Raw genomic sequence first — 24948 nt, 5'->3', positions numbered from 1 at the left:
CTCTTCTCTCACTCTTCTAGCACGATCTTGCGTTGGCGCATACACACACACAATCGCCCACATTTGTATTCCAACTTTCAACTTTACCCACACAATCCTTGACCCAACTGATCCATACTGTCTTATGCTCTTCTTCCATCTTTTACTCACAACTATACACACTCCTTCCTTTGCCCTCTCATTCTCATCTACTCCTGCACATATACCCCATCCATACTCCCATTCTCTCACACTTTCTCCTATCCATTTTGTTTCAGTTATTCCACATACATCCACTTTCGCATCCTCAAGCACCTGGACAATCTCTCTCTCTTTCACCTCATCATTCGCTCCTCTTACATTCCATGTACACATTACCAAGTGTACACTCAAGAAGTTTTATAAGTATGGCCTCTTGACTTCCTTATCCCCCCCTCCCATTATTGAAATCATTTTCCCTCTCAACATATGTTCCCTGTAGTGCTGTATACAGTACTATAAGTTAATATGTCCTCCTCCCCCCCCCCTTTTTTTTTTACTAACACTTCCCATCAGCTCATTCAATAATTGCCCTCCCTTCACCTCTTTTTCTTTCCAGATGAGCCTCACGGAGCATTCTCTCAGCTTACAGAAGACCAGCAGCGGTCAGTGCGTGTGCTGGCGGGCATCGGGTACAGTGTGCGTGGAGATGTGCGGCCCACTGCAGGTTATTACCCATATGCTTTGCCACAGCACTCATCATCATCATCATCATCATCATCACTGTCAACTTTTTTTTTTTTCCCCATGGAGAAATGGCCATACATCATAGTGCTACACACTATACTAATATACTGTAGGTTCTCATTGCATGTCACCCATTTTATTTTTTTTAATGTTATTTTCCTATTTTGTCCATGGGACAGTGTATCCAGATACCATTACTGCCAATAAAACTGACTGGCCAGTGCACCAATTTATCATAGGAACTGCATCGAGAAAATGATACACACTAGAACAGATCCTTCTCTTATATGGAGGATTGCCTGTACCACACAATGCTTGATGCCCATACAACTCACTGGACCACTGATAATTAGCCTTAACATAGATATATCTGCCTTAACCCACTGAATCTGAAGACATACAGTATATTTAAGTGCATTCTAGCCATCTCCATGCAGTTTTCATATATTTGGAGAAAGGGGTTACTAGTCTCCATTAACCCCTGCACAACATAATTTCTGTCATTAAATTGAATAATAATGTCAAATGCAGCAAGAACAGAATTAAAAATGCCATCTGGCTGGGTACATTAAATAATCCTTCTGCACACTATACTATTGTGCTGTATGAGTACAGTACCCAGATTTCCCACTTAGCAACAAATCATTACATCCACTGCCCTAATGTACTGTACATTGCACTTAGGCTAGTATCATTATGCTTCACTGCAGAGCTCTTACTTAGATACAGATTATCCAGCCACTTACTAATGCGTCACCCACCTCACTACAACACTTATACTTGGCCACGGATCACTGTGCTGCACATTACACTAATATACCATACACTTAAGAAAATTATAGGCCATATCCCACCAACTTTTCAGTTTAGCCATAGGTTCTGAAAGATGTAGTTATTCAGTTTCTTCAAAATTCAGTAGTTTGTAGATGAAATGGTGCCTTAATGACAGACTAACCAACTATTAAAAAAAAAGTTACAAGCTAGTACACCAACTGCAAATTGACTTAGGACCTACACACAGAATTGCTATAGGAGAGTTGTCTGTCTTTGTTTTGTGTTTCCGCCTTTACCAAGTGAATTTTTTGGACAAGAGTTAACTGGCAACTCCTCTGGTGTTGGCGGGAGGTGGTGAAACACTCAGCCTGTCAGTGCTTGCCCAGAAGCGAGAGTGGGAGTATATGTTCTCGTCGCTCCACGCTTGCACCTCCCTCTTTTTTCATATGCATTACTGTTTGTCCTGTTATTTTCCTAGAGTCAAGTTGTCATGCCTGAAGTGTACTGCCCAAGGGATAAGAGGGTCCGTATCATCGCATGGAGGCAGGGTAATGTCCCTATCATCACGATTTGTGAACTACTGGACACGCGAAAGTTGACTCTCATGAAGATTTTTGCTGCAGCACACGGCCTGCCACTGACATGATGTCGTACCAGAGCACATGCATGGCGGTGGATAGAAGAGGATGACTTCCAGAGGTACAGATACGCTTCTGAAGAGGGAAGTAATCAAGAATCCTCGACTGACAGCAGCAGAATTGAAGAGAATGCATCCCCACCTGTTACAAGAAGTCTCAGTTCGAACTATCCAGCACCACATGCAGAAGGAGCTAGGTTTGCCAAGCCGCATCACAGCCAAGAAACCACTTCTCCCTGAAGCAGCGCATTCAGTTTGCCAAGAAGTATGCCCACTGGACATCGGATGAGTGGAGAAAAGTTATGTTTTCCGATGAAAGCACATTTCAAATGTTCCAGATGCATTCTGCCAAGGTTCATTGTCCTGCTTCCTGTAGTCGATATGACCCTGCTTACACAGTGCCGACTGTTAAGCACCCACAATAAGCAATGGTATGGGTGTGTTTCTCAGGTGAAATGGGAAAGGGAGGCCTCTACTTTCTTCCTAAGAACTTTATGATGAATGGTGGCCGGTACATTTAAGTTCTGAAAGATCATTTGTTAAACTTTTTTGCTATTCATGGGTGCAACTTTTTCACGCACAATTCAGCTCCATGTCACAAGTCAAGAAAGGTGACAAAATGGCTTCAGGATAATCGGCTTGAGGTCCTCGACTGGCCTGGCAACAGTCTGGATCTAAATCCGATAGAAAACTGCTGGGCAGAGATGAAGAAAATCATGGCAGAGAAGATGACACCCAATCTGGACAACCTCAGGACTGAACTGACAGATATTTGGTGCAAAGAAAGGTCCTTAGATTAGTTTAAGAGATCTAAGTGATAACATGCCAAAACGCATCCAAATGGTCCTGAAAAACAAGGGAAACATGATTTCATATTAATGAATGGCATTTCATGAAGAAACATTGTGATATACTATGATTTCTGTGTTTTTTAATACCTTGTGGGGTGAGGTCCTAAGTAAATTTGTGGTAGCTGTATATATGATTTTCCTCATTTGGTAATAAGGAGATAGTGATTTAGATTGGGTGACATGGATGTGATTTGTTAGTGGCAACTCCCCCTGGGATTAAGGCATCTAGCTGTAAAGAGATAGGTACAGTATTTCTCTTTAAACATAGCTAGAATCAGGAAAGTGTGTCAGAAATTTGGTCTGTATTACTGTACAGTCAACTTGCCTGTAACACGGCTAACTGGTCAGCGTGAAGAATAGTGTAATGTAAAAATGCATTTTAGGAGATACAGAGCCTAGGGGAAAAATTACTTGTGATTGACACCCTCCCTAGAGTCACCCCTAATGACCCCCCCAAACCTGTCTTAACCACCTCAGACTGGCCTTCAGTGCACCAGATAGTGATAACCACAAATTGTACTGTTATTTATCTGAAGTGTGGAGACAGACTACATCATCACCCAAATCATATCATCACTCAGGTCATACTACAGTATCACCAGATACCATCACCCAGACCATACCATTATCCCACACCATCACCCAGACCACACAATTACCCCACACCATCACCTAGACCAGGGCTACTCAACTGGCAGCCTGTAGTCCGAATCCGGACCTTCTGAGTGTTGTAGCTGGACCCCAGGCTGCAGGAGGAGAAAAATATAATTAAATAACATGAAGGTCCTGGTGATGGATTTTTGCAAGTGTATTCCTCGACTGACTGTAGGGTAAGTTAGGGGTCTATCGTACATATGTATTTAACCTACAATTGCTCCCAGGGCCTTAAATATAAGTACAGTGGGCTCGCACAGTGCGCGTCACCGCAGTGCACGATTCGCCTTGTACACGAGTGACCAAAAATCATAACCAAAAACCCTTTAATGCGCGAGTTTACCGCACAGAACGTGAGGCAGAGGCAAGGAGTGACTCAAAAATGCCATTTTCTACTGGTGCGCGACCACCCCTCACAAAGCGTGTCACGTGTCGTCATGTTGATGCGCAGAAATACCCGGGCATTCTACTGCGCAGCTTGGGGTACAAGGGACCGGGCGCGCCATAACAGTCCGGCTCGTGCACTGTGCGGATCCGCTCTCTACAGCTAACCTGTCTTGTACAACGTGTGGTGTTTTTTGTGCTGCCTGTACTTTGCTGCACCATGGCTCCAACCCCAAGAGTAAAGAAACTTCTGACACACACCACCAAGTTAAAGATAATTAAGATGAAGGAGGAGGGTCAAGGAAACACGGCTATCGGGAGAACCCTGGGACTGGCTGAATCTACAGTGAGAACTGTGTGGAAGAACCGTGAAGGCATAAAGGCTGTAGTGAAGACGTACAGTGCCTCTGACCTAGACTGCCATTCGCGGGTGGGAAATCATGCTATGATATTAATGGAGCGCTATCTTGCCACCTTCATAATGCGGAAAGAAAAGGAAAGTGTTCCACTCAATGGAAGATTTATTCGGAACCAAGCCCAGCTCTTTTACAAGGCTGCATCTCGAAGGTTAAAAGTGGAAAAACTGTTCAGGGCATCGGTTGGATGGCTGGACCGTTTTCTCAAGTGCAAGGAACTCCGTTACGTGAAATTGTCTGGTGAACGTGCCTCTGCCGATGAGCTGGCCGCGAGAGACTATCCTGCAATATTTAAAACGATTATTGAAGAGGGACAGTACACCAAGGACCAGATCTACAACATCGATGAAACATCCTTATATTACAAGGCCGAAACATCCTTATATTACAAGGCCATGCTAAAATCAACTTACATTGCTAAAAGACAGAAACAAGCCCCTGGTCGCAAGCTCCAGAAGTGTAAGATGACGGTAATGTTCGCTGTAAACCTGTCTGGGAGCCACAAGATGAGGTCAGTTGTTGTACACATAGCTTCACATCCAAGGTGCTACAAAAACCTCACGAACATAGATGCAAGTGGCGTGTATTGGTATAAGTCCGTAAATGGTTGGATGACCGGGAACATTATGGCAGACTGGTTAACGAGGCGGTGTGTCCCTGATGCGAGAGCCAAGTGTCGGGAACTGGGCATTCCATTTAAGATGCTCCTTGTGCTTGATAATGCACCAAGTCACCCTCCATACCTGGAAGATCTTCACAAGGATTGTCGTGTTGTGTTTCTGCCGCCCCACACAACGTCACTAATGCAGCCACTCGATCAAGAACTAATCGCCACAGTGAAGCATTTCTACCATAAGGAAGTGTACGACTACCTACGCAGGAAGACCGACACACAAGAGGAGCTTCATGCCTTACAAGAAGATCACAATGAAGACCTTGATGAGGCATCTGCTCCCATTCCATCTCCACCAGCACCTCTATCCCGACCTACCACAGATGCGATGACTGTTGAGGCATTTTGGCGTAACTTTATGGTGAAGGACGCAGTTGAATTTCTCCTTCAAGCAGGCACCAGATTACACCTGCAACGGTGAACCATGCGTCGCGAATGCTCGTGCCTCACCTGTGCATCACCCAGGAGACGGCCATTCAACCACTGGCCGATGCTGAGGCAGCAACATTGACAGCAGCACAAGCTCTACCAGGTTTCGAGGACGTTACATTGGCGGACATACAAGAAGTGCACACTGCTACTGAGGAACAGCCTCCTGAGGAAGTGTTGCAACGGATAGACGAGGCTGACGCAGAGCCCGACGCCAGACAGAGTCAAGTTGAGCAGGCTAGTGTGATGGAAGGCAGGACTGAGCTGTGTATGTCAAACATTAGCAAGATCCTTGCTGCCGTGGATAAGCTCAAGGAAGAGGTGAAGGCACAGGAAGTGAGCAGCCTAAGAATGGAGGAACTTCTGGTTGGTATCGACAAACTCTTCCGTTTCTACACAGACAGGCACAGGGAAGAAATAAACAGGAGAAGACAGACGCTCATAACAAGCTACACACAGCGGGCTCAAATTGGTGAAATAGCGGAACCATCGACATCGTCTGCTCCTGATCCTGTTGAGGATGAAGAGGATGCAATGTCAGAAGTGTCAGCATTGGACTTTGAAGGGTTTATGGCCGAAGTGAGTGACTTGGATGCTCCTGGGGAAGGTGATCAAGAGGAGTCTGCGGAGGGAAGTATTGGTGCGGTGGGGAGTGCGGTGCTGTAAGTGTTGCCGTGCCTTGGAACCCCTGTTATTTAAGGTCATCAGGCCTGTTGTCTACTGTTGCTAAGGTGACTACCCATATTTTTTTTATTGTAGCTATAGCTTTAGTACAATGTCTGAAACATATGACCTTTACTATGTCTCTAAGGGCCAAAAAATGTCCAGGTATGAGGAGGTACCGCCCATATGCAATTATTCCCATAAGATTATGTATTCCTAGTACGAGAATTCCCAGTGCGCGAGCTCGTGCACTGCCCAATCTCTCGCGCACTATGCAAGCCCTCTGTACTCAGATTGGATGTTTTATTTTCATGATTGCGTGTAAAATATTTATCCGGATCTCTGCATACATTGGAACTTGTCTAACTGGACCTTTGCTCATAATAGTTGAGTAGCCCTGACCTAGACCATACCATTACCTAGACTAGGCTATCACCCCACACCATCGCTCACACCAATGAGCCTCAGAGCAATCACATGGCCCATGCTGCTGTATATATGTCGGTGCAGTGAGAAATAATGTCATATTTGATTATGTTTGGGCCTGCATGCTTTGTTGTTTTGGCTATAACTGCATTTTGGGAAGTTTTAGGACGTAAAAAACTGCCTACAGCATATTAGGCAGTCTGCATTATGGGAGAACTTGTTATAGGTGAGTTGACAATATATACTATCTTTAAAAATCAGGCCCAGTGAATGGGTACCCATATACATTACAACACTTTTCAAACAATACAGAATAGGCACTCTGGATTGTCACTGGCTGCCTATGATAAGCAGACATAGAAAACTTAAAGCACACACACACACACACACACACACACACACACACACACACACACACACACACACACACACACACACACACACACACACACACACAAAATTAAAAAAAATCTGAGAATCTGAGACCAACTTACAGAGTATTGTACTGCATCAGCATACAGCTTCAAGCACCCACGTCACTACTTTCAAATGGAGAAATCACTGCACAGCCATAACATTTCAACCACCACCAAGTGAATGCAGTTACACACAGCAAATCTGTAGTTACACTGATGACATTTCAGAAACACTGTAAGCCCCAGCTCCCTACTGAAAGCAAAACCTCCATCTATAGACTACTTAGAATCACATTCTGAAAGTTCAGGCAGGCTGAATCTGGGTAGACTAGGGTGGGGATACCACCTAACCCTGCCTTCATACTGGCCAGATAATGCTATAACAGGTACAGTATAAATGATGGAAAACATTGACACTGCATCAGCACCATACACCACATAATGACACAACATTCAGAATGTATATTACTGAGAAAACAACACTTCTCAAATGTAGTGAACCTATGGTCCACCCTAGTGGAATTTGCCTGGTATCTTTGAGCCAAAGATCTGCCCAGTCAGAGCAGATAGTAAGTTTATATGATGTGTTAAACTTAAATTCTCAGAAAAGCTTGGGAATTTTTGATGACTGATTCCATCATTTAGTAGGCTGAGATTTCAAATTTTGATGGGGCTAATAATGCATGGTTTTATGCAGGCCATTATAGACTTGTCCAACTGATGAAGCTGAAAAACCCTTAATTATTGCCGTCATTGTGATATAATTCTTGCTGTTGGAAGACAAGTTTACTTATGAAAACTTCTTTAACTTGTAAATTGTGGCATTAGGACTGTCCTTCATGCGATTAAAAAAAAAAAATCAAAGTTTGTAAAAAAAAAAAAAAAAAAATTATATAAGGGAGAAAGGGTGAAGCATGGCTATGCATGATATAGAGTCAGTATTTCTCATGGTTTAGTAATCCATTAATGACATTGAAGTTCTAAGATTTTTGTTCAGTGATAAAAAATCATCATGGAAAGTTTTTAGCATGAGGAGATGAAAGAGCATAGTTTAAATTATAGGTATGCAAGTTTTTAGGCCAATATTTCCTGCAGTATAATCTGGGTGAACAGTTTAAGTTTCAGGTTTTTAATGGGAACTGCATACAAAGATACAGTATGTGTAGGGGGTGGGGTGCCTTGTGTGGTTGGGAACATATGAGGATCCAATCGTGCTCTGATTGCAGGGGCTAGGCCAGGCCAGCGCAAACGACTCCTGATGTGAGCAGGGATTCTCCAGTGAGTCCCTCTCACATACTCACCTTAGCTGTGCCCTACCACTTTACCACTTTTAAGTTTTCTTTATTTATTCTTCCGGTGACTATGTTCTGAGTGTTGAGGCAGTTGTCAAATGGTAAGTTAAAGGTGTGAAAGCATGTACACGCATGCACGCACGCACGCACGTGCACACACACACACACACGCACGTGCACACACACACACACACACACACACACACACACACACACACGACTTAAAGGACAAAAAAATGAATGAATAAATTTCTTGCCTGACTCAAGAGATATATGTTTTAGTCAGCTACTAGGCATTAAGTGATGTAAGTTACAGGTCTTGAGTTAAATGAATAGGGTGCAGTGGATCAGTATGCAAAGATTTAACTTAATCTGCTGGTAAATCTGTTATATATTAACCCTGACAGCGGGCCGCCTGTGTTTGTGGAAGCATCCTGATGGAAGTGACAGAAGAAAAGATGTTGAGTTTGACACCTTTGAACACTTCCGCAATTCCCTCAACTTGGAGTGTGGTGAGGGTGAGTATGGCAAAATGAATATAAGTGGGAAAAGTACTGCTGACTGGGATATGCGAGACATCACAGCATAAGTGTATGAGGTCTGTCCTAAAAGAAAGCAAGCTTAAAAAAAAAAAGTTTAATGCTTTACTTACAACTTAATCAGACTTGTCCTCATCAAAATATTCCTCTCCACTGTTCATACAACATTCCTAACATTTTTTTACAGTTCTGGAATGTGTCCTGGAACACATTTTCAGGGATGGTTTGCAGTTCTCGTAGCAAATTTTCATCTGTCTCTTCAATTGTGTGAAATCGGTCACCTTTAAGGGTGGATTTCAACTTGAGTGAGTGGGTGGGTGGGAGGGGGGGGGGAATTCTGCAGGGGCCAAATCCAGAGAGTAAGGCAACTGGGGAGTGATTGTCGTCTCGTGCTTTGCCAAAAAATCATGGATAAGGAACGATGCATGAGCAGATGCATTGTCATGGTGCAGCATTCAGGTTTTGTTTGTTTACGCCTCAGGCCTTTTTCTTGACATTGCTTCCCTCAAACACTTCAGGAGGTCCTAGTAAAACTCTTTATTGACTGTTCAACCACAGGGAACAACACTCTTCCAATAAAAAACAACAACAACAACATCTTCACATTTGAGTGACTCGACGTGTTTATTTTGGTTATGGTGACGGATGTTCAACATGCTGTGTTGACTGCCTTTTTGTTGCTTCACTGTAGCCGTACACCCACATTTCATCACCTGTTATGACAGTTGTCAGAAAGTTTTCATCAGCATTCGAACAGTCAAACAGCTCCTGACTGATTGTGACACCATTCTCTTTTTGTTCATCTGTCAGCAGACATGGCAAAAATTTTGCGGAAAATCGATGCATCTTCAGTTTTTCGGTTAAAATTTTGTGGCACAAACTTTTACAGATGCCTACTCATTCAGAAACTTCACGGAGAGTCAGGTGACGATTTTCATGGATCACAGCATGCACTTTCTCAGCGTGATCGTTGTCTCGTGACATGGAAGGCCATCCAGATTTGGGATCATCTTTGGTGGATGTTTGTCCCAATTTGAACTACTGGAACCACTTGTGACATTGCATACAGCTCAAACATCCTCCTCATAAGCCTGTTGCAACTTCTGAAAAGTCTCCATAAAAATTTTTCCCAATTTGAAACAGAATTTCATGGAAACATAGTGCTCTTCAAGATCCTTCATTGTTCAGCTTGCAACAAATCACCATGTGCGCTAAACACTAAACATATGGTCTCTTGAGCGCGTGTATCTTGATGACTAAATGACGTGGCAAATGTTAGACTAAAGCTGAAAGTTGCCACTATACAATGCTCCTGTTGCGAAGATGCTATGCTGGCTTATTGGCACAATATTTAAAAAGTTCATTTTATTTTTGGACAGACCTCATAGAGTACAGTCAGAGAACAAAGTCTGGCTACTTTTCCACTGCTGCTTTGTATGTGGGTCATACTGATACTAATCTTTGTTCTCCGTGACACATCGTATTAAAGTGAATCATCTATAAGTAAAGAAACATACCAACTCTCTCTTTGCTTCAGAATACAGTATACTGTATGCCAGCAGAGGATAGTGAAAAGGATCTATCTGTTTATCAGTCAGTCAATAGCCAAGCCAATAATTCTGTAAGGGGTGGCCATTTGTTTATGAGTTAGTTGTTTTACAGGGAGGGACACTGACCCTCTGACAACTCACTTGTTAACACATAGGGAACATATCAGGGTTAGTTATATGGTTGCCACCCAGCATTGTAAATGGTTTCCTGGCTTACAGGAAACCATTTGTGTGTCACTCAATGTAAAGGCACGTGAAAAGGAAAGAAGACCAATAAAAAGTGCAGAAAAGATGAGAGAAATAGAAAGGAGGGCACACAGAAAAAGAATGATAAAAGTGAAGGAAGAAAAAGGCAGCACTACATCAAGTGAGTGGATGATGGTCACCTCCACCTACTGCACTTATTAGATGAACTTTTGTCCCTGATTGTAATCACAGAATAAATGAGTTTAGTTTTATGGGATTTCACAAAAATAAGAATTTGAAGTACTCTATTGCATTTTTTTCCTGTTTCTAAGTAGAAACACTCCATACATTCAGCTGTACATTACAGTACTGCTTCATAGTTCTGTATATTTATTACTGTAATTATGGTATCAACACTAAAGAATGAATGTGTAGCCCACTAAAGTGGTGCTTTGTTGGTAGTTTTCCTTTTGTGCATTCCTGTTCCTCTTTTGGAATCCCTCCCATTCCATGTATTAGGGGATCAAATAGGATTCTTTCGCTTTTACAGGCACTGGTGGGGCTCCTATAGTCTTAAGTTTCTACCTTGTTGTTTTTATTGTTTTAGTGTGAATTGTAGGGTCCAGATGGGAGGTGAAATACCTGAGGAAGTTGATAGTTTTAAGTATCTGAGAGCTACATTGTGTAAATACTGTATGACAAAATAGAGGGTGAGGTCAAGGAGAGATCACTTCAAGGAAGAAAAATATGTGTAATTGGAGAGCTCAGTCATATTTTGAGGGGCAGGAAAGTAGGTATAGAGGTTAAGAGAGCCCTGTGTGAAAGTGTTTTGCTGTCAACACTCATTTGAGTGTGAAACTTGGGCAGTGAGTGGCAGAGCTGTCTGGGCTGCAAGCTGTAGAAATGAATTTTCTTAAAACAGCAGCAGGCATGGGAAGGATGGTGGAAAGACATAAGTAACACTGAAATTTATGACATTATGGAATGAAACAAAGAGCTGTAGTAGTGAGAAGTGAAGCTGCTGAGTGAATGAAGAGATGGTACAGACATGTACAAGGTCTGTCCAGAAAGAAGCTGAACTTTTTAAACAATGCACCAACCCACCGGCATCATGTGATTGCAACAGGAGTGCTGTTTAGCGGCGACTTTGGCCTTCAACATTATGTGTACATCGTGCCACATCATTTACCGATAGTCATTGATGTAAATGTGTGTTTCGTGCACCTCGCGAATCTCTCTTTTGTTGTCTGAAATCAACAACATTTTAGGGTGGATTTTAACTTTGGGAACAAAGAAAAGTCCACAGGGGCCAAATGCAGAGAATAGGGTGGCTGGGGAAATTAGTTGAATCATGCTTTGCCAAAAATTTACGGATACCTCGTATTGAGCAACTTGAGCAGGTGTATTGTCATGGTGCAGTATCCAGGTTTTGTTCTCTCCGGCGAGGAGAGTATGTTTTCACCCCTGTTTGTTTGTGTGTTTATTTGTTAAAGGATTACTCAAAAACTAAAAGAGAGATTTGGACCATATTTGGTGGATAGATAGCCCATGTCCCAGGGAACATTTGATTAACTTTTAGGACTGATCCGGATCGTATTACAGATTCTGGATGAGGAAAACAGTTTTTGTGAAACTGTAATGAGTGACAAGAAAACCTAACCCATTATGAAGAGTGGTTTGGAAATTACGTTGCCCTAGTCAGAAAGATACGCTCCACTGAGTGCCTCTCTAGTTTGTCCGTGCCCCAAGCCACTGCCTTTGCACTGCCTCCATTAAATGCTTCAGGACATCCAAGTAAAACTCTTTATTGGCTGTCTGATCACATGGAACAAACCCATGATGAACGAGGCCTTTCCAGTCAAAAATGATATCAACATAACTTTCACAGCCGAGCGACTCTGACATGCTTTTTCTGGCTGCGGCGATGATGTTCCAACCTACTGTGATGACTGCCAGTTTATTTCAACATCGTAGCCATACACCCACATTTCAACACCAGTTATGACAGTTTTCAAAAAGTTTTCATCAGCATTTGAACAATCAAGCTCCTGACTGATTGTGGCACAATTCTTTTAGTGCTCATCTGTCAGCAGACACAGCACACAGTTTGTGGAAACATGATGCAACTTCAGTTTTTCAGTTACAATTGTGTGGCACAAACTTTTACAGATACTTATTTCTTCCGAAACTTATGGACTGTCAGGTGGTGATTTTCACAGATCACAGCATGCACTTTTTCAGTATGATTGTTTTATTGATGTGGAAGGCTGTCCAGATTTGGGATCAAATTTGGACCATAGGAACCATTTGTGACAATGCGTACAACTCAAACAGGTCTCCTTATAAGCCTGTTGCAACATCTGCAAAGCCTCTATAAAAGTTTTTCCCAATCTGAAGCAAAATTTCACACAAACACATTGCTCTTGAAGATCCTTCATTGTTCAGCTTGCAACAAATTACCAAGTGCACTAAACACATGTGCATTCAAGCGCAGGTACCTCAGTGACTAAATGGCTGGGCATGATGCGGTTAGTGTTAGACTAGAGCACAAAGTTGCCGCTACACAACACTCCCATCACGATCATGTTATGCCGGTTAGTTGGTGTATTAATTAAAAAGTAGTTTCTTTTTGGATACCTTGTACAAAGAAAGGCCATAAATTGGGTTCCAAAGAAAGTTTGTGAAACTGAGATTGAGAGCAGTGTTGGCAGAAGCAGACCTTATTTGGTATGGAAGAAGACAGTGGAACCATATACTGTCTTGGTGAAAGAGTAGGAAGAGAAAGAGGAATGTTTGAGAGAGTGAGGGGTGTGCAGGATAAGTTAGCCTGGAGAAGTTTCTCATGGCCATCTATTCAGGAGTTTCTAGGAGGGAGCAAAGCATTAGAGATGATGATAAGGTTGATATCTCCAAAAAAATTCATGAAGTAGGTCACACACATTACAATACCCATAAAAACTTTCCTAAAATTTGACTTTTTTCCCCCTCCCAGGTAAAGCAGCCAAACTTGAATTTACACCCAACAAATCCTGGCCCGATGTGGCATACTATAACAGCTGGACAGGGCCAAATATGGGGTGGCGACTCCACATCCTAGATGAAGTAAACACTGAGGCAATCCTAGCAGCAGCAGCAAGTGGCAGCTGGCATGTTCATATGCTGTCACCCCCGCTGCCGATGGTGGTGGTGCTCAGTTTCCTGGTGGCAGCACTGTTCACTCCACCATAGCATACTACCGTACTGTAAAAACTTAACCCCTTCACTCTGATGATGTAATTCTTATTGTTGCTGATTTCAGAGGCTGCTATTCACATTAGGAGAATTTCCAAACTGGTGAGGTTAGAGATTATCTTCATTAACCCCTTTATCCAAACAGATTTTTCCGAAGTTCAGTACTTTATAGTATTATGATTGTATCAAGAGTATTACAAAAAGTACATCACCAAGTTAAAGGGTTAAAACACATAGTTTAACCAATGAGCACTAGACCATTGGACATTGAAAGTATGGCTCTAAGAGCACTGTTAAGACTTAAAATGCCTAGATTAAGTAATGAGCACCAGGTTTTTGGAAATAAGAGTATGGCTAGTATTTTCACAGTATATACAGTATTTATATATATATATATATATATATATATATATATATATATATATATACACAAGCTTTTGAAGTTAATATAAACCCTCCTTTTATTCCTGTTGTCTGTGCCCTTTGTAGAGGTCTGTAAGATAGTCCTTGGTTCAAAAAATGACCCTTGGATAAATTTATTACCAGTAACATATGTTGCTGGTTTTGGGGAACAGTAGTATAGCCTAATACAAATAAGTGCAAAAGATACATTAAAAGGTTTTTGTTGAATGGGCAAATGTTTGGTGCTAACTCTTAATTTACACTGCAGTAGAAACCAGACCTCTCCACAATACTGTCTCATGCTCTGAATATAATGTACATCATTGTAATATACTAGGTTTTATCATCACATCTCAGACATTAGTCTCTCTAACTAATAACTCATTTCTTTAATAAACTTGCCAAAATGAGTAATTGTATGTGTTTCCCTGGAGCTACATGGGCAGTATGGTGTGACATGGTATGTCCTGGATTCAGGTTCCTTTTTTTTTAATGCACATTTTTGTAATGAATTCCATAGTAGATTACAGAAAGGTTCTCTCTTATCCTATACACTCTGATGGATGTATTAATTTAGTTTATTTTTGTTTCCTCAGATTTATTTTTCCTGCTTGGGAGTCATTTTTTGAACAAGAGAACTTAGATGCTTTCTTCATTATTCTGAGGTCTGTAGAAGGGGTGCTGCAAAACAGGTTCTATGGTGCACCAATATGGCTAATTTAGCAACCATTGCAAAGTGACTTCAATTATACATCATCATGCTAGAAATACAGCACATCTCCATTTTATTATGAGGATGCATTTGAAAAAATCCATTGCATAACAATTTATCATATATCATTTGTAATATGGATTCATTGTGGATACATTTTTGGCCAAGGGTCACCCACTCAACAAAGTCTAACCTAAACTGGTTAACTTCACTGCATTTCATTTGCTATTTGAACACTCCCGATAGTGATGAGTGCAAATGCCATCTTGGAACAAACAAATGATTAGATGTGTGAGCGCGATTGGATAAGCAAAAATGTAGCAAAACAGTAGTTTATCGACCACTGAAGCTTCATACAGGATCATAATGATCGTATAAGTCAATATTCTATCATTTCGTTTTGTCTTTAAAGGCTCCAACATGCTTGCATGCGTAGGCCTTGGTCACCTAATGGCGGCTCTCCATGCTGCACGATCCATTGCAGCCTCCCTGTTCAGTCCCTTAACCCTGAGGTCACACTTAATGACCTCGTCCCATGTCTTTCTCGGTCTACCCCTCGTAACCCCACCCCCAATATTAACACTTTTCACCTTTCTCACCCAATTATCATCCCCCCCATCCTCTCCACCTGCCCAAACCATCTCAATCTACCTCTCCTCATCACAACACCAATACACTCCAGTCCCATCCTACCTCTCAACTCTTCCATTGTGAACCCAGCCCCCCCCAGACCTTGGACGCAGGGACGCACTACACATCCACCTAATCATTGTCATTTCTGTACGTCTGAGCCTGCGAATATCCTTCTCCTTCACTGCCCAGGTCTCACTACCATACAGCATTACACTCCTAACACATGCTGCATACAAAGACCCCTTAGCACGTAGGGAGAGTCCTCTCAATGTTAGGAAAGGCAAGAGCTCCCTGAACTTCTTCCAACCACTTCTCACCCTAGCCACAGAGCTAGCTCCAGCCCCACCTCCAGCACATAACATGCCTCCCAAATAACAAAACTCTTCCACACACTCAAGAGATTCACCAGCAAGTTCAATTCTCTCACGTCTGACAATCTCCACCTGCTCTCCCCGACATGCCGTACACATAAAATCAGCATTATCTCGCAGTCTACTTCTGATACACTACATCTCTTATGCACCCATTTATCACAAACACCACACAAGATGGAATTACTTCCCACACCCTTGTGGCAAACTGCACATGGCCACTCTCCCTCGTCTTTGACAGTACCGCCACCAACCCTAGATATCATCACTTTTGTTTTATCTGCATTTACCCTTAAGCCCTTGTGCCCCATACCATCTCTCCACTTCCTAAACCTTTCCTCCGCCTCCCTTTTGTTCTCTGCAATCAACACCAAATCATCAGCATACAACAACTCCCACGGCAGTCCATTTCTAAAGTCACGTGAAAGGGCTTCAAGTACCATGATAAACAACATGGGACTCAAAACTGACCCCTGATTCACACCAACATTCACGGAAAACCCATCACTCAAATCTCCATTCACTCTTACCTGGGTGTGAGCACCCATATACATAGCCATAAACACCCTAACCAGCCACTCCTCCAAGCTAAGCTTTCTCATTGCCCACTTCACCACCTCTCTAGGGAGTCTGTCAAAGGCCTTTTCCATATCAACAAAAACAAAATAAAGATCCCTTCTCCTACCAATATATTTTTCCTGAAGCTGTCGAACAATGAATATGGCATCAGTGGTCCCCCTACCTGGCATAAACCCAAACTGCATCTCATCAATATTCACTCTTTCTCTAATCATACCTTCTAAAACTCTCTCCATTACCTTCATTAGCTGATCTAAAAGCTTTATACCTCTATAATTTCCTCTTTCCAGGGCATCACCCGTCCCGTTATACACATTTACGAATACACTCTTCAGCCAATCATCTGGGACAACACATTCATAAATAATCCTATTTATCAGGTCAGTGACTAACTTCACCCCTATATCGCCTGAGGCCTTCAACATTTCAGCAGTCAACCCAGACACATCTGCTGCCTTCCTCACCTTCATCCTGCCTATTGCCTCATTCACAGTAGCAGCATCAATCAAAGGCCAAGGGCCAGACACTGGATCTGCTGGCTCCAAACCTTCTCTGTCCCAGTCAAACTCCTCATTCAACAACCGGTTATAATGCTCTCTCCATGCATCGTTAATATCCTCTCTGTTCACCACTACCCTTCCTTCATCATTCTTCACACACTGCTCACCTATAATATCCCAATCATCCCTCTTCACCCGGCCTGCCACCCTAAATATCATATTTTTCCTTTCCCCATGATTTAGGTTATCAAGTAAAAGTCTCTGTGACTCGGACTTTGCCCTGTATACCTCTCTTCTAGCCCTACGCTTGGCAGCCAATTATTCTATCATACATTCAAAATACAGTAGACTCTCTCTATACAAGATCAACTGGAAGAAAGCCTGCTATGGTAAAGCCAATAATCCAGTAGGTCCAATGGCCTCCCCCCCCCTCCTCGAAGTGGGATTTCAAGTACATAATGGAAAATAAATGAGCAAAATAGCATATTTTAGTACTAACAATGAAAAATATACCCATTTTACACTACCTTGGCCCATAATTTGACACCCTAGCGAATGCAGTTCTTCATGGCTAGCACAAAACTCTGCAGTCATGATGGGGTAAAGGGGCCAGGTTGGGGTCGGTCATTCTATCATGAGGAACATTACATTTGGAAACAAGTTATTGAACTACTCTGTTATATCTGCAAAAGTATGCAATACAGTATAAATAAATGACTTTTACTTGCTATATTACCAACACATCACACCACATCATACCACAGTCAAACTGTTTAATGTTGGTGTTATATATACAGTAATCACTCCAATATCCGGATCAATAGAGCCATCGGTAGGTTCGGATATTGGTTTTGTCCGGATATTGGGCCCCAGCTTATGGACTTGTACTTACGGACCCTAACACAGAGAAACACCTATACAACTCCCTCCGGACATGCATAGCACCTATTTAACACCCAAATCACACCAATAAGGCACATAAATGACTGAAATAAATGCAATAGACACATAAAATGTGGGTTTAGAAGTATGTTCATACATTAATAAACATTCTGGTACTTATGGACTCTAACCGAACCTAACCTAACCGAACCTAACCGAACTCTGAAAAACACATTCCTACTGCACATGCATGAGGTAAGTTTAGTATGGAAAGAAGTACAGTATGACACTTTCTGGTAAGTATAGTATGGGAAAAAATACAATATGAAACATTCTGGTAAATATAGTATGGAAAATAGTACAACATGAAACATTTTGGCTACTTACAGCAAGTCCCTGGCCACCTCGATGAATAACCGCCTCCTCTCGGACTCTGACAGTAAGAACGATTTCCTGAAGCACTTGCACGGATTAGTGCCCCTCCCTGTAAAACAATTAACTCTAAGCCCTTGGCCACCCTGTCTGGGATACATGGCGTCTGGCAATGAATGAATGAATGAAACTTGCACTACACTCTTCCTGAAGTCTTGCACTGAACTTAGTCACTAACACACAGAAGTCCGTTCTTTTCACAGTGTTCACTTTAGTCCAAATAATGTTCAATTAAATTTAAGTGTTGCACATTAACTTTTCCCAAGTTTTTTTAAGTTTCCAAAGCCAAAACAAAGAAGGTTAGTTACGTTAAATTTCTTTTCTACTTAGTCTTTTCTCCCAACTTGAAAACCTTAACACAACACACCGTTTTTTTCACTGCACAACACTCAAAATTCCCGTGTGGTCTAGTGGAGAAGTTCTTGCTGTTTATTCACTGTCAGAGCCCGAGAGTATCACTGGCAGGCGTCCAAGAGGTGCATCGGTGGGTAGTGGTGATGGCGTACCGACTACAGAAGACTCTGAAGACAGCCGCAAACTCACGTCGAGCGGTGACTCCACTGTAGCTGATGTGCTGGGCTGTGGCTCGGAGCATGAGGGCCTGTCTTGGGGAGGCAACGGAGTGGAACCAGGGCTTGGCACAGCGGGGGTCACGGGCCTGAAAAAACTGTCAATCGTTGACTGACGCAAGGACCGACGATTCTGGCGATTGATGATGCGCTGCCGGAAAGCACGCACTTCCTCCACGAGTCCCAAGGGCCCCATCTCCCTGTCGCAGTCCGGGTGTTCCAGGTAGTCTAGGACGAACTCTAGATGTTCCCGGAGTGCGCTCAGCTTGGGGATGGCTGGAGTAGTGTCCTGCTGGGCGGAGTCTGCATCATCATCGCCTTCGTCGTCGGAATCTTCAAGTTCGGGACTGACACCAGCAACCGAAGACGCGATCTCGATATCAGACAACGTCTGATACCCAGGATCGCCCTCGTCGTCGTCCAACCACTCACGAACATCGTCCACATCAACATCGTCGCCGTGCGTACGTAGCCGTGCATGGAAGTCATCCACGTCAAACCCTAGGAAATCGTACTCCACATCTGTTCCGAGAAGCAGACGAGACCAACCATTTTCAAGAGTTTTCACAGGGACTTCCTTCCATGCACTAGCCCAGTTGTACAGCGCAGACTTGATGTTGTAGCGGCGAAGGTTTTCCAAAGTCCGCTTGCCTCGAGTGTCACGTCCTTCCCTGCGCTCGTCCTCGTCCTCGTCCTCGAGAACCACCATCACCTCGTCCAGGAACTTCCGACGGTACAGGCGCTTTGTTGCCACGATCACTCCTTGGTCCATTGGTTGAATGAGAGCAGTCGTATTAGGTGGCAGAAACATGCACCTAATACGGCCATTCTCAGCAACCAAGTCCTTGTCGCACGGGTGGGCAGGTGCATTGTCGAGGAGAAGGAGAGCCTTTACCTGGTCGCGAGGAATTCCCAGTGTCTTCGTCTGGTAATGTATGACCTCCTTGACGAAGTGATGGTGAAACCAGTCTTTGAAAATCACAGCTGTGAACCATGCTTTCAAAGAATGGTACCATACGACAGGAAGGACATCCATCACCCCACGAAGGCACCGAGGCTGCTTTGCACGGCCAACAATAACGGGCTTAAGCCGGTGCATGCCGTTAGCATTGGCACAACACAAAGCAGATATCTGTTCCTTAGAAAGCTTGCGGCCAGGTACACGCTTCTCCGTCTCATCGGCGAGAGTGTTCGTTGGCACCGAGCGATAGAATAGGCCAGTTTCGTCAGCGTTATAGACTTGACCGAGAGTGAGGCCCTCCCTGTCGATCAAGCCTTTCACCTTGTGCCGAAACTCGTCCACTCCATCCTCGTTAGCGTCCAATGCTTCGCCATGTGCTTTACGGTTAGTAAGGCCATGTCGCAACTTGAATGCGAAGAGCCAACCCTCGGATGCCTTGAAGTCTAGGGCGTCGTGAAGCCTTGCAAACTTCTCAGCAGCAGCCTTCAGCTCCGTTCCACGTACCATCACACCAGCTGCACGTTGCTGTCGATACCAAATCAACGTGGAGCGGTCGATCTCTGCATACTTGGGGGTAAACATAACCTTCCTCTCCACGTTGCGTTTGCTTCTCGACGAGAAGTCAGCCGTGTACTGCATGAGCTTGTCTCGGGAACGCTTGATATCAAACAAAGTCGACCGGGCCAGGTTGAACTCGCGGAGAATGCGAGAGGAAGACCAACCCGCATCAACCTTCTCCAATATCTCCCGTTTCTTCTCCAGAGTCAACACCACTCTCTTCCTTTTCTCAGGAGGCGGGGCCATCATCACACACACTAAGAGTAGGGCAGAGAGCAGCAGGAGGCCTTGCAGCAAGTACGGCACCACCACAAAAGCGAGCACGTGGGCAGCCATGGCGAAGAGCGTAGGTCTTGTCGCGGTGAGAGACAGGCGGGAAGTGGGGAGGATGCAGCGGCGCTCTATCGGACGTTGGAGGAATGACGAACCAAAACAATGCTCTCACGCGGCGCGCGCGGCAAGTTCAAATTACGGACGGCAAAAAATCGATTTTTTTTCCAATTTTTTTGGATTTTCGGACCATTTTGGGAATGTTTGATCCCAGGACGATAAGGTTCGGTTAGTGGGGATGTTCGGATATTGGGCGTCCGGATATTAGAGGGATTACTATTTCAGAAGTTTCGTGAGGAATGTTACCGCGATGCTACCCCCTCTTGTACTTTGCATAAATAATTTCAATGTCTTTGATTTTACTGGTTCAATCAAGGGGTGCTTCATATCAATAATATGTCAATAGACAAGGATCATAACCATACCCAGCAAATATAATTATTCCTGATAACTGTTGCGCTGTTAAGGAAAATGTGACCGTCACTCACGTTACCAGAAAAGTAAGAAGCGTTAAATGTGCAATTTTTATTGAAATATGATATTACGGTTCCAGTAATTGTATCACAAACATAAACAGAATGTGTACTGATGTGAAATTTACATAATAAACTAACCAGAAAAAGGTTGGTGGAGGCACTCACCATGCACTCACTCGATGCAGTGCTCCTCTTAGGTGACTGCCCTTTCCTCTCTTCCATCCTTCTTTCCATCCTCCTTTTGTTTTTTATTCCTTCATCCTTTCCTCTTCCTTCTGTCTGTGGGTGATTGTACACTGACAAGCTAAATGGTTTCCTGTACACCAGGAAACCATTATTATGCTGGGTGGTAACCACAGAACCAAATTATGGCAACTAGTGGTTTAGAAGGCATTTAAGGCGTTCCAATCAGATTGAGCCGGTGCAGGTTTATATCCAAGGAATGGTTGGGGTTTATTGCTCATGTAATGCTACTCACGGATGAGTGAGGCTGGTTAAAATGAAGTATAGTGCCACAGGGGGCAACCTAACACCCGAAGAAGGAGCCCACAGAGGAGCAACGACAGCGTACAGGGACTCAGGGAGACAATGACATAAGTCCGCCAGGGCCGTGCGCCCCTATGACCCGGAGCTCGCCTGCTGCCACTATAGCAGGAATACAAGACTACCTTCTGGGCGTGCCTTCCCCAACCAACATCGGGGTGAAGTTGCTACTTCAGCTCCAGTCAGCACCCCCGAGACGGCTGGTAGCCGCTCAACCCTTCTGAAGGAGACAGCCTGTAGCTGCTCTGAGGGAAAACAGGGGACAGCCTGCAGCCACTCCCACCTTCGTCAGGAGACGGCCTATAGCTGCTCCCGCCTTCGTCAGGAGACGGCCTGTAGCCGCTCTGAAGGTGCCCTTCCCGAGACGGCCTGTAGCCACTCAACCCTCCAGAAGGAGACGGCCTGTAGCCACTCCAAGGGAAATCAGGAGACGGCCTGTAGCCACTCCGAGGGAAATCAGGAGACGGCCTGTAGCCACTCCGAGGGAAATCAGGAGACGGCCTGTAGCCGCTCTGAAGGTGTCCTTCCCGAGACGGACTGTAGCCGCTCAACCCTCCTGAAGGAGATGGCCTGTAGCTGCTCCGAGGGAAATCAGGAGACAGCCTGTAGCCGCTCCAAGGGAAATCAGGAGACGGCCTGTAGCCGCTCTGAAGGTGCCCCTGAGTCAGCTTGTAGCTGCTCCCTTCCCCAGGCCACGGCCAGCAGCAGGCCTTACGGCAGGAGACGGCCTGTAGCCGCTCCTCTGTCAGGTGCTGACTCCTGTTCACCAACCTACGACTCAGAAGGAGTCCCCAGCCTGGAGGAGTACTGGAGAGGCCCCATGACTTCCCCTGGCCTCTTCTCCCTGCAGCCAAATCTGGAGAGGACTCACCTGACGGCCCCCAACGTAGGCAGGTGCCTCAGCCCCTTCCTGACGGCGTCACCGAGCATCGGGGACCGCAGCCCTCAGGACCCCCAGACCGCCCCCAAGGACCCCCGGGTGGGACCTCCCTACACCCAGACGCTGGAGATCTTCGTCCTCCATCAGGTGTCTAAGCGAGAAGTTCAGGCAGTTATTCGGCCCCAGCCCTGAGGGCCATACTCCTGCCCCAAGCCCCGAAAGCACAGGACCCTTTGCTACCCGCAGCCCCGGACGAGAGAGGACATCTCTACGTGTAATTCCGTGGCCCCTGAACACAGAGGCCCCCGGTGGAACCCAGCCCCGTCAGTAGTGAGGCTGGGTCACCTCCGCCGCCATTGTACCTGACCACCACAACGCCCAGACCCGAAAAGAGTGACAGTGAAAGCCGTGTTTGTGACTTAGTGACGTGAAGGCAGAGCAGTGAATTAACAATATAAAGGAAGTCAATGAGAGAAGCATCAGTGACAATATAAAAGTGGTGGAGTGAATAAAAGTAACAGTGAAACCGTGAACACGGCCGAGTAGTGAAATACGGGTCTACCATCTGATACACCGCATCATACTAAACTCATACACAGACCCCAGTGTTAAAGTAGTAATTGCCAACAGTGAATACTCCCCCAGTATCCCTGCTTGTCGTAAAAGGCGACTAAAAGGGTTGGCGGATGGTTAGTGCCCCTCCCCGGAAAACAACTAACTATAAAAACAAACAACAAGCCTCTGACAAGGACTGACCAAACGATGACGACCAAGGACCGGACAAAGGACATGGTAATTGGAACTTGGAATGTAAAGGGAGCGAATGATGAGGTGAAAGAGAGAGAGATTGTCCAGGTGCTTGAGGGCGCGAAAGTGGATGTATGTGGAATAACTGAAACAAAATGGAGAAAGTGTGAGAGAATGGGAGTATGGATGGGGTATATGTGCAGGAGTAGGTGAGAATGAGAGGGCAAAGGAAGGAGTATGTATAGTTGTGAGTAAAAGATGGAAGAGGAGCATAAAACAGTAGGGATCAGTTGGGTCAAGGATTGTGTGGGCAACGTTGAAAGTTGGAATACAAACGTGGGCGATTGTGTGTGTGTATGCGCCAACGCAAGATCGTGCTAAAAGAGTGAGAGAAGAGTTCTGGACAAATGTAGAAGTGTGCATGGAAAAGTTTGGAAGGAATGAGAGAGTGTTTTTGACTGGTGATATGAATGGTAAAGTTGGGAATGTGAAGGTGGATGGAATAGTTGGTGAGTGGGGTGTGCCTGCTGAGATAGATGAGAATGGGAGTGCGTTAGTGGACATTTGAGCTGGGAGGGGGTTGGTGATAGCCAATACCCTCTTCAGGCATAAAATGATCCACAGGTATACATGGCAAGTGATGAGAAGGGTGGGTGGTGAACTGAATGAAAGGAAGGCAATGACTGATTGTGTGTGTGTGTGGATGAAAGGATGCGAAGATATGTAATGGATGCAAGAGTTTATAGAGGTTGGGGGAGTGGACTTTCTGACCACTACTTGGTGGTGGCCAGAATTAAAATTCAAGTAAGATGGAGGAATAGAATAAGGGAAAGACGAGAGGAAGGAGTAGTTGCAAGGAGAGTGGAAAGGTTACAAGAGGATGAGAAAAAGGCAGAGTATAAGAGAGAAGTGGAGGAACGATTGGGCAAATATGAATTGGAGCAGATGGGAGATGTGGAAGGTGTGTGTAGGATATTTACAGAAGAAATATGTGCAGCATGTGATGTGGTGTGTGGAAGGAAGAGAAGACGGAGGGGGGTGCAAGGAACAGCGTGGTGGAATGATGAGGTGAGACAGGCTGTGGCACAAAAGAAGAAAGCATACAATGAATGGATGAGAAACAGGGGCGTGGAAGAAGTTGAGAGGCGGAAGAGAGAGTTATATGTAGAAAGAAAGAGAGAGGTGAAAAGATTAGTAACAGAGAGTAAGAAGAAAGTGGATGAGGAATTTGGAAGGAATTTGAGTGTAAAGTGGAGGGACTGTAAGAAAATGTTCTGGAGAGAGGTCAAAAGAGTAAGACAGGGTGGAAGTGAAGTTAGCAGGGGAGTGAAAGATAAAAATGGTAGATTACTAGTGGAGAAGGGAGAAGTGAGCAGATGGAGAGAACACTTTAAGGAATTGTTGAACGTAGAGGATGGAAGTAATGAGAGTATAAGTGGCTGGGGAATGGCTGGGAGAAGGAGGGAGGTGAGAAGACAGGAAGATATCAGTAGGATAGAAGTTGTGGAAGCAATGAAGAAAGTTAAATTGGGGAAAGCCCCAGGAAT

General features: G+C 44.4%; 1 protein-coding gene across 1 annotated transcript in view; it reads left to right on the top strand.

The window, feature by feature from the left end:
* knk (cytochrome and DOMON domain-containing protein knickkopf) overlaps positions 1–14638 on the top strand; it is a 196743-nt gene extending 182105 nt beyond the window's left edge. The window contains exons 15-17 of the mRNA XM_080266709.1: positions 578–685; positions 8728–8838; positions 13588–14638. Coding sequence (XP_080122835.1) covers positions 578–685; positions 8728–8838; positions 13588–13823 — 455 coding nt within the window. The 3' untranslated portion in view covers positions 13824–14638. The remainder of the gene's footprint in view (positions 1–577; positions 686–8727; positions 8839–13587) is intronic.
* Positions 14639–24948: the final 10310 nt, after the last annotated feature.

Source organism: Coenobita brevimanus, chromosome 21 (genome assembly GCF_032717465.1).
Source record: "Coenobita brevimanus isolate Jiangsu-jjx chromosome 21, ASM3271746v2, whole genome shotgun sequence".
Lineage (NCBI taxonomy): Eukaryota > Metazoa > Arthropoda > Malacostraca > Decapoda > Coenobitidae > Coenobita > Coenobita brevimanus.
Note: the sequence above shows the minus strand (reverse complement) of the source record. Positions and strands in the feature narration are given on the sequence as shown.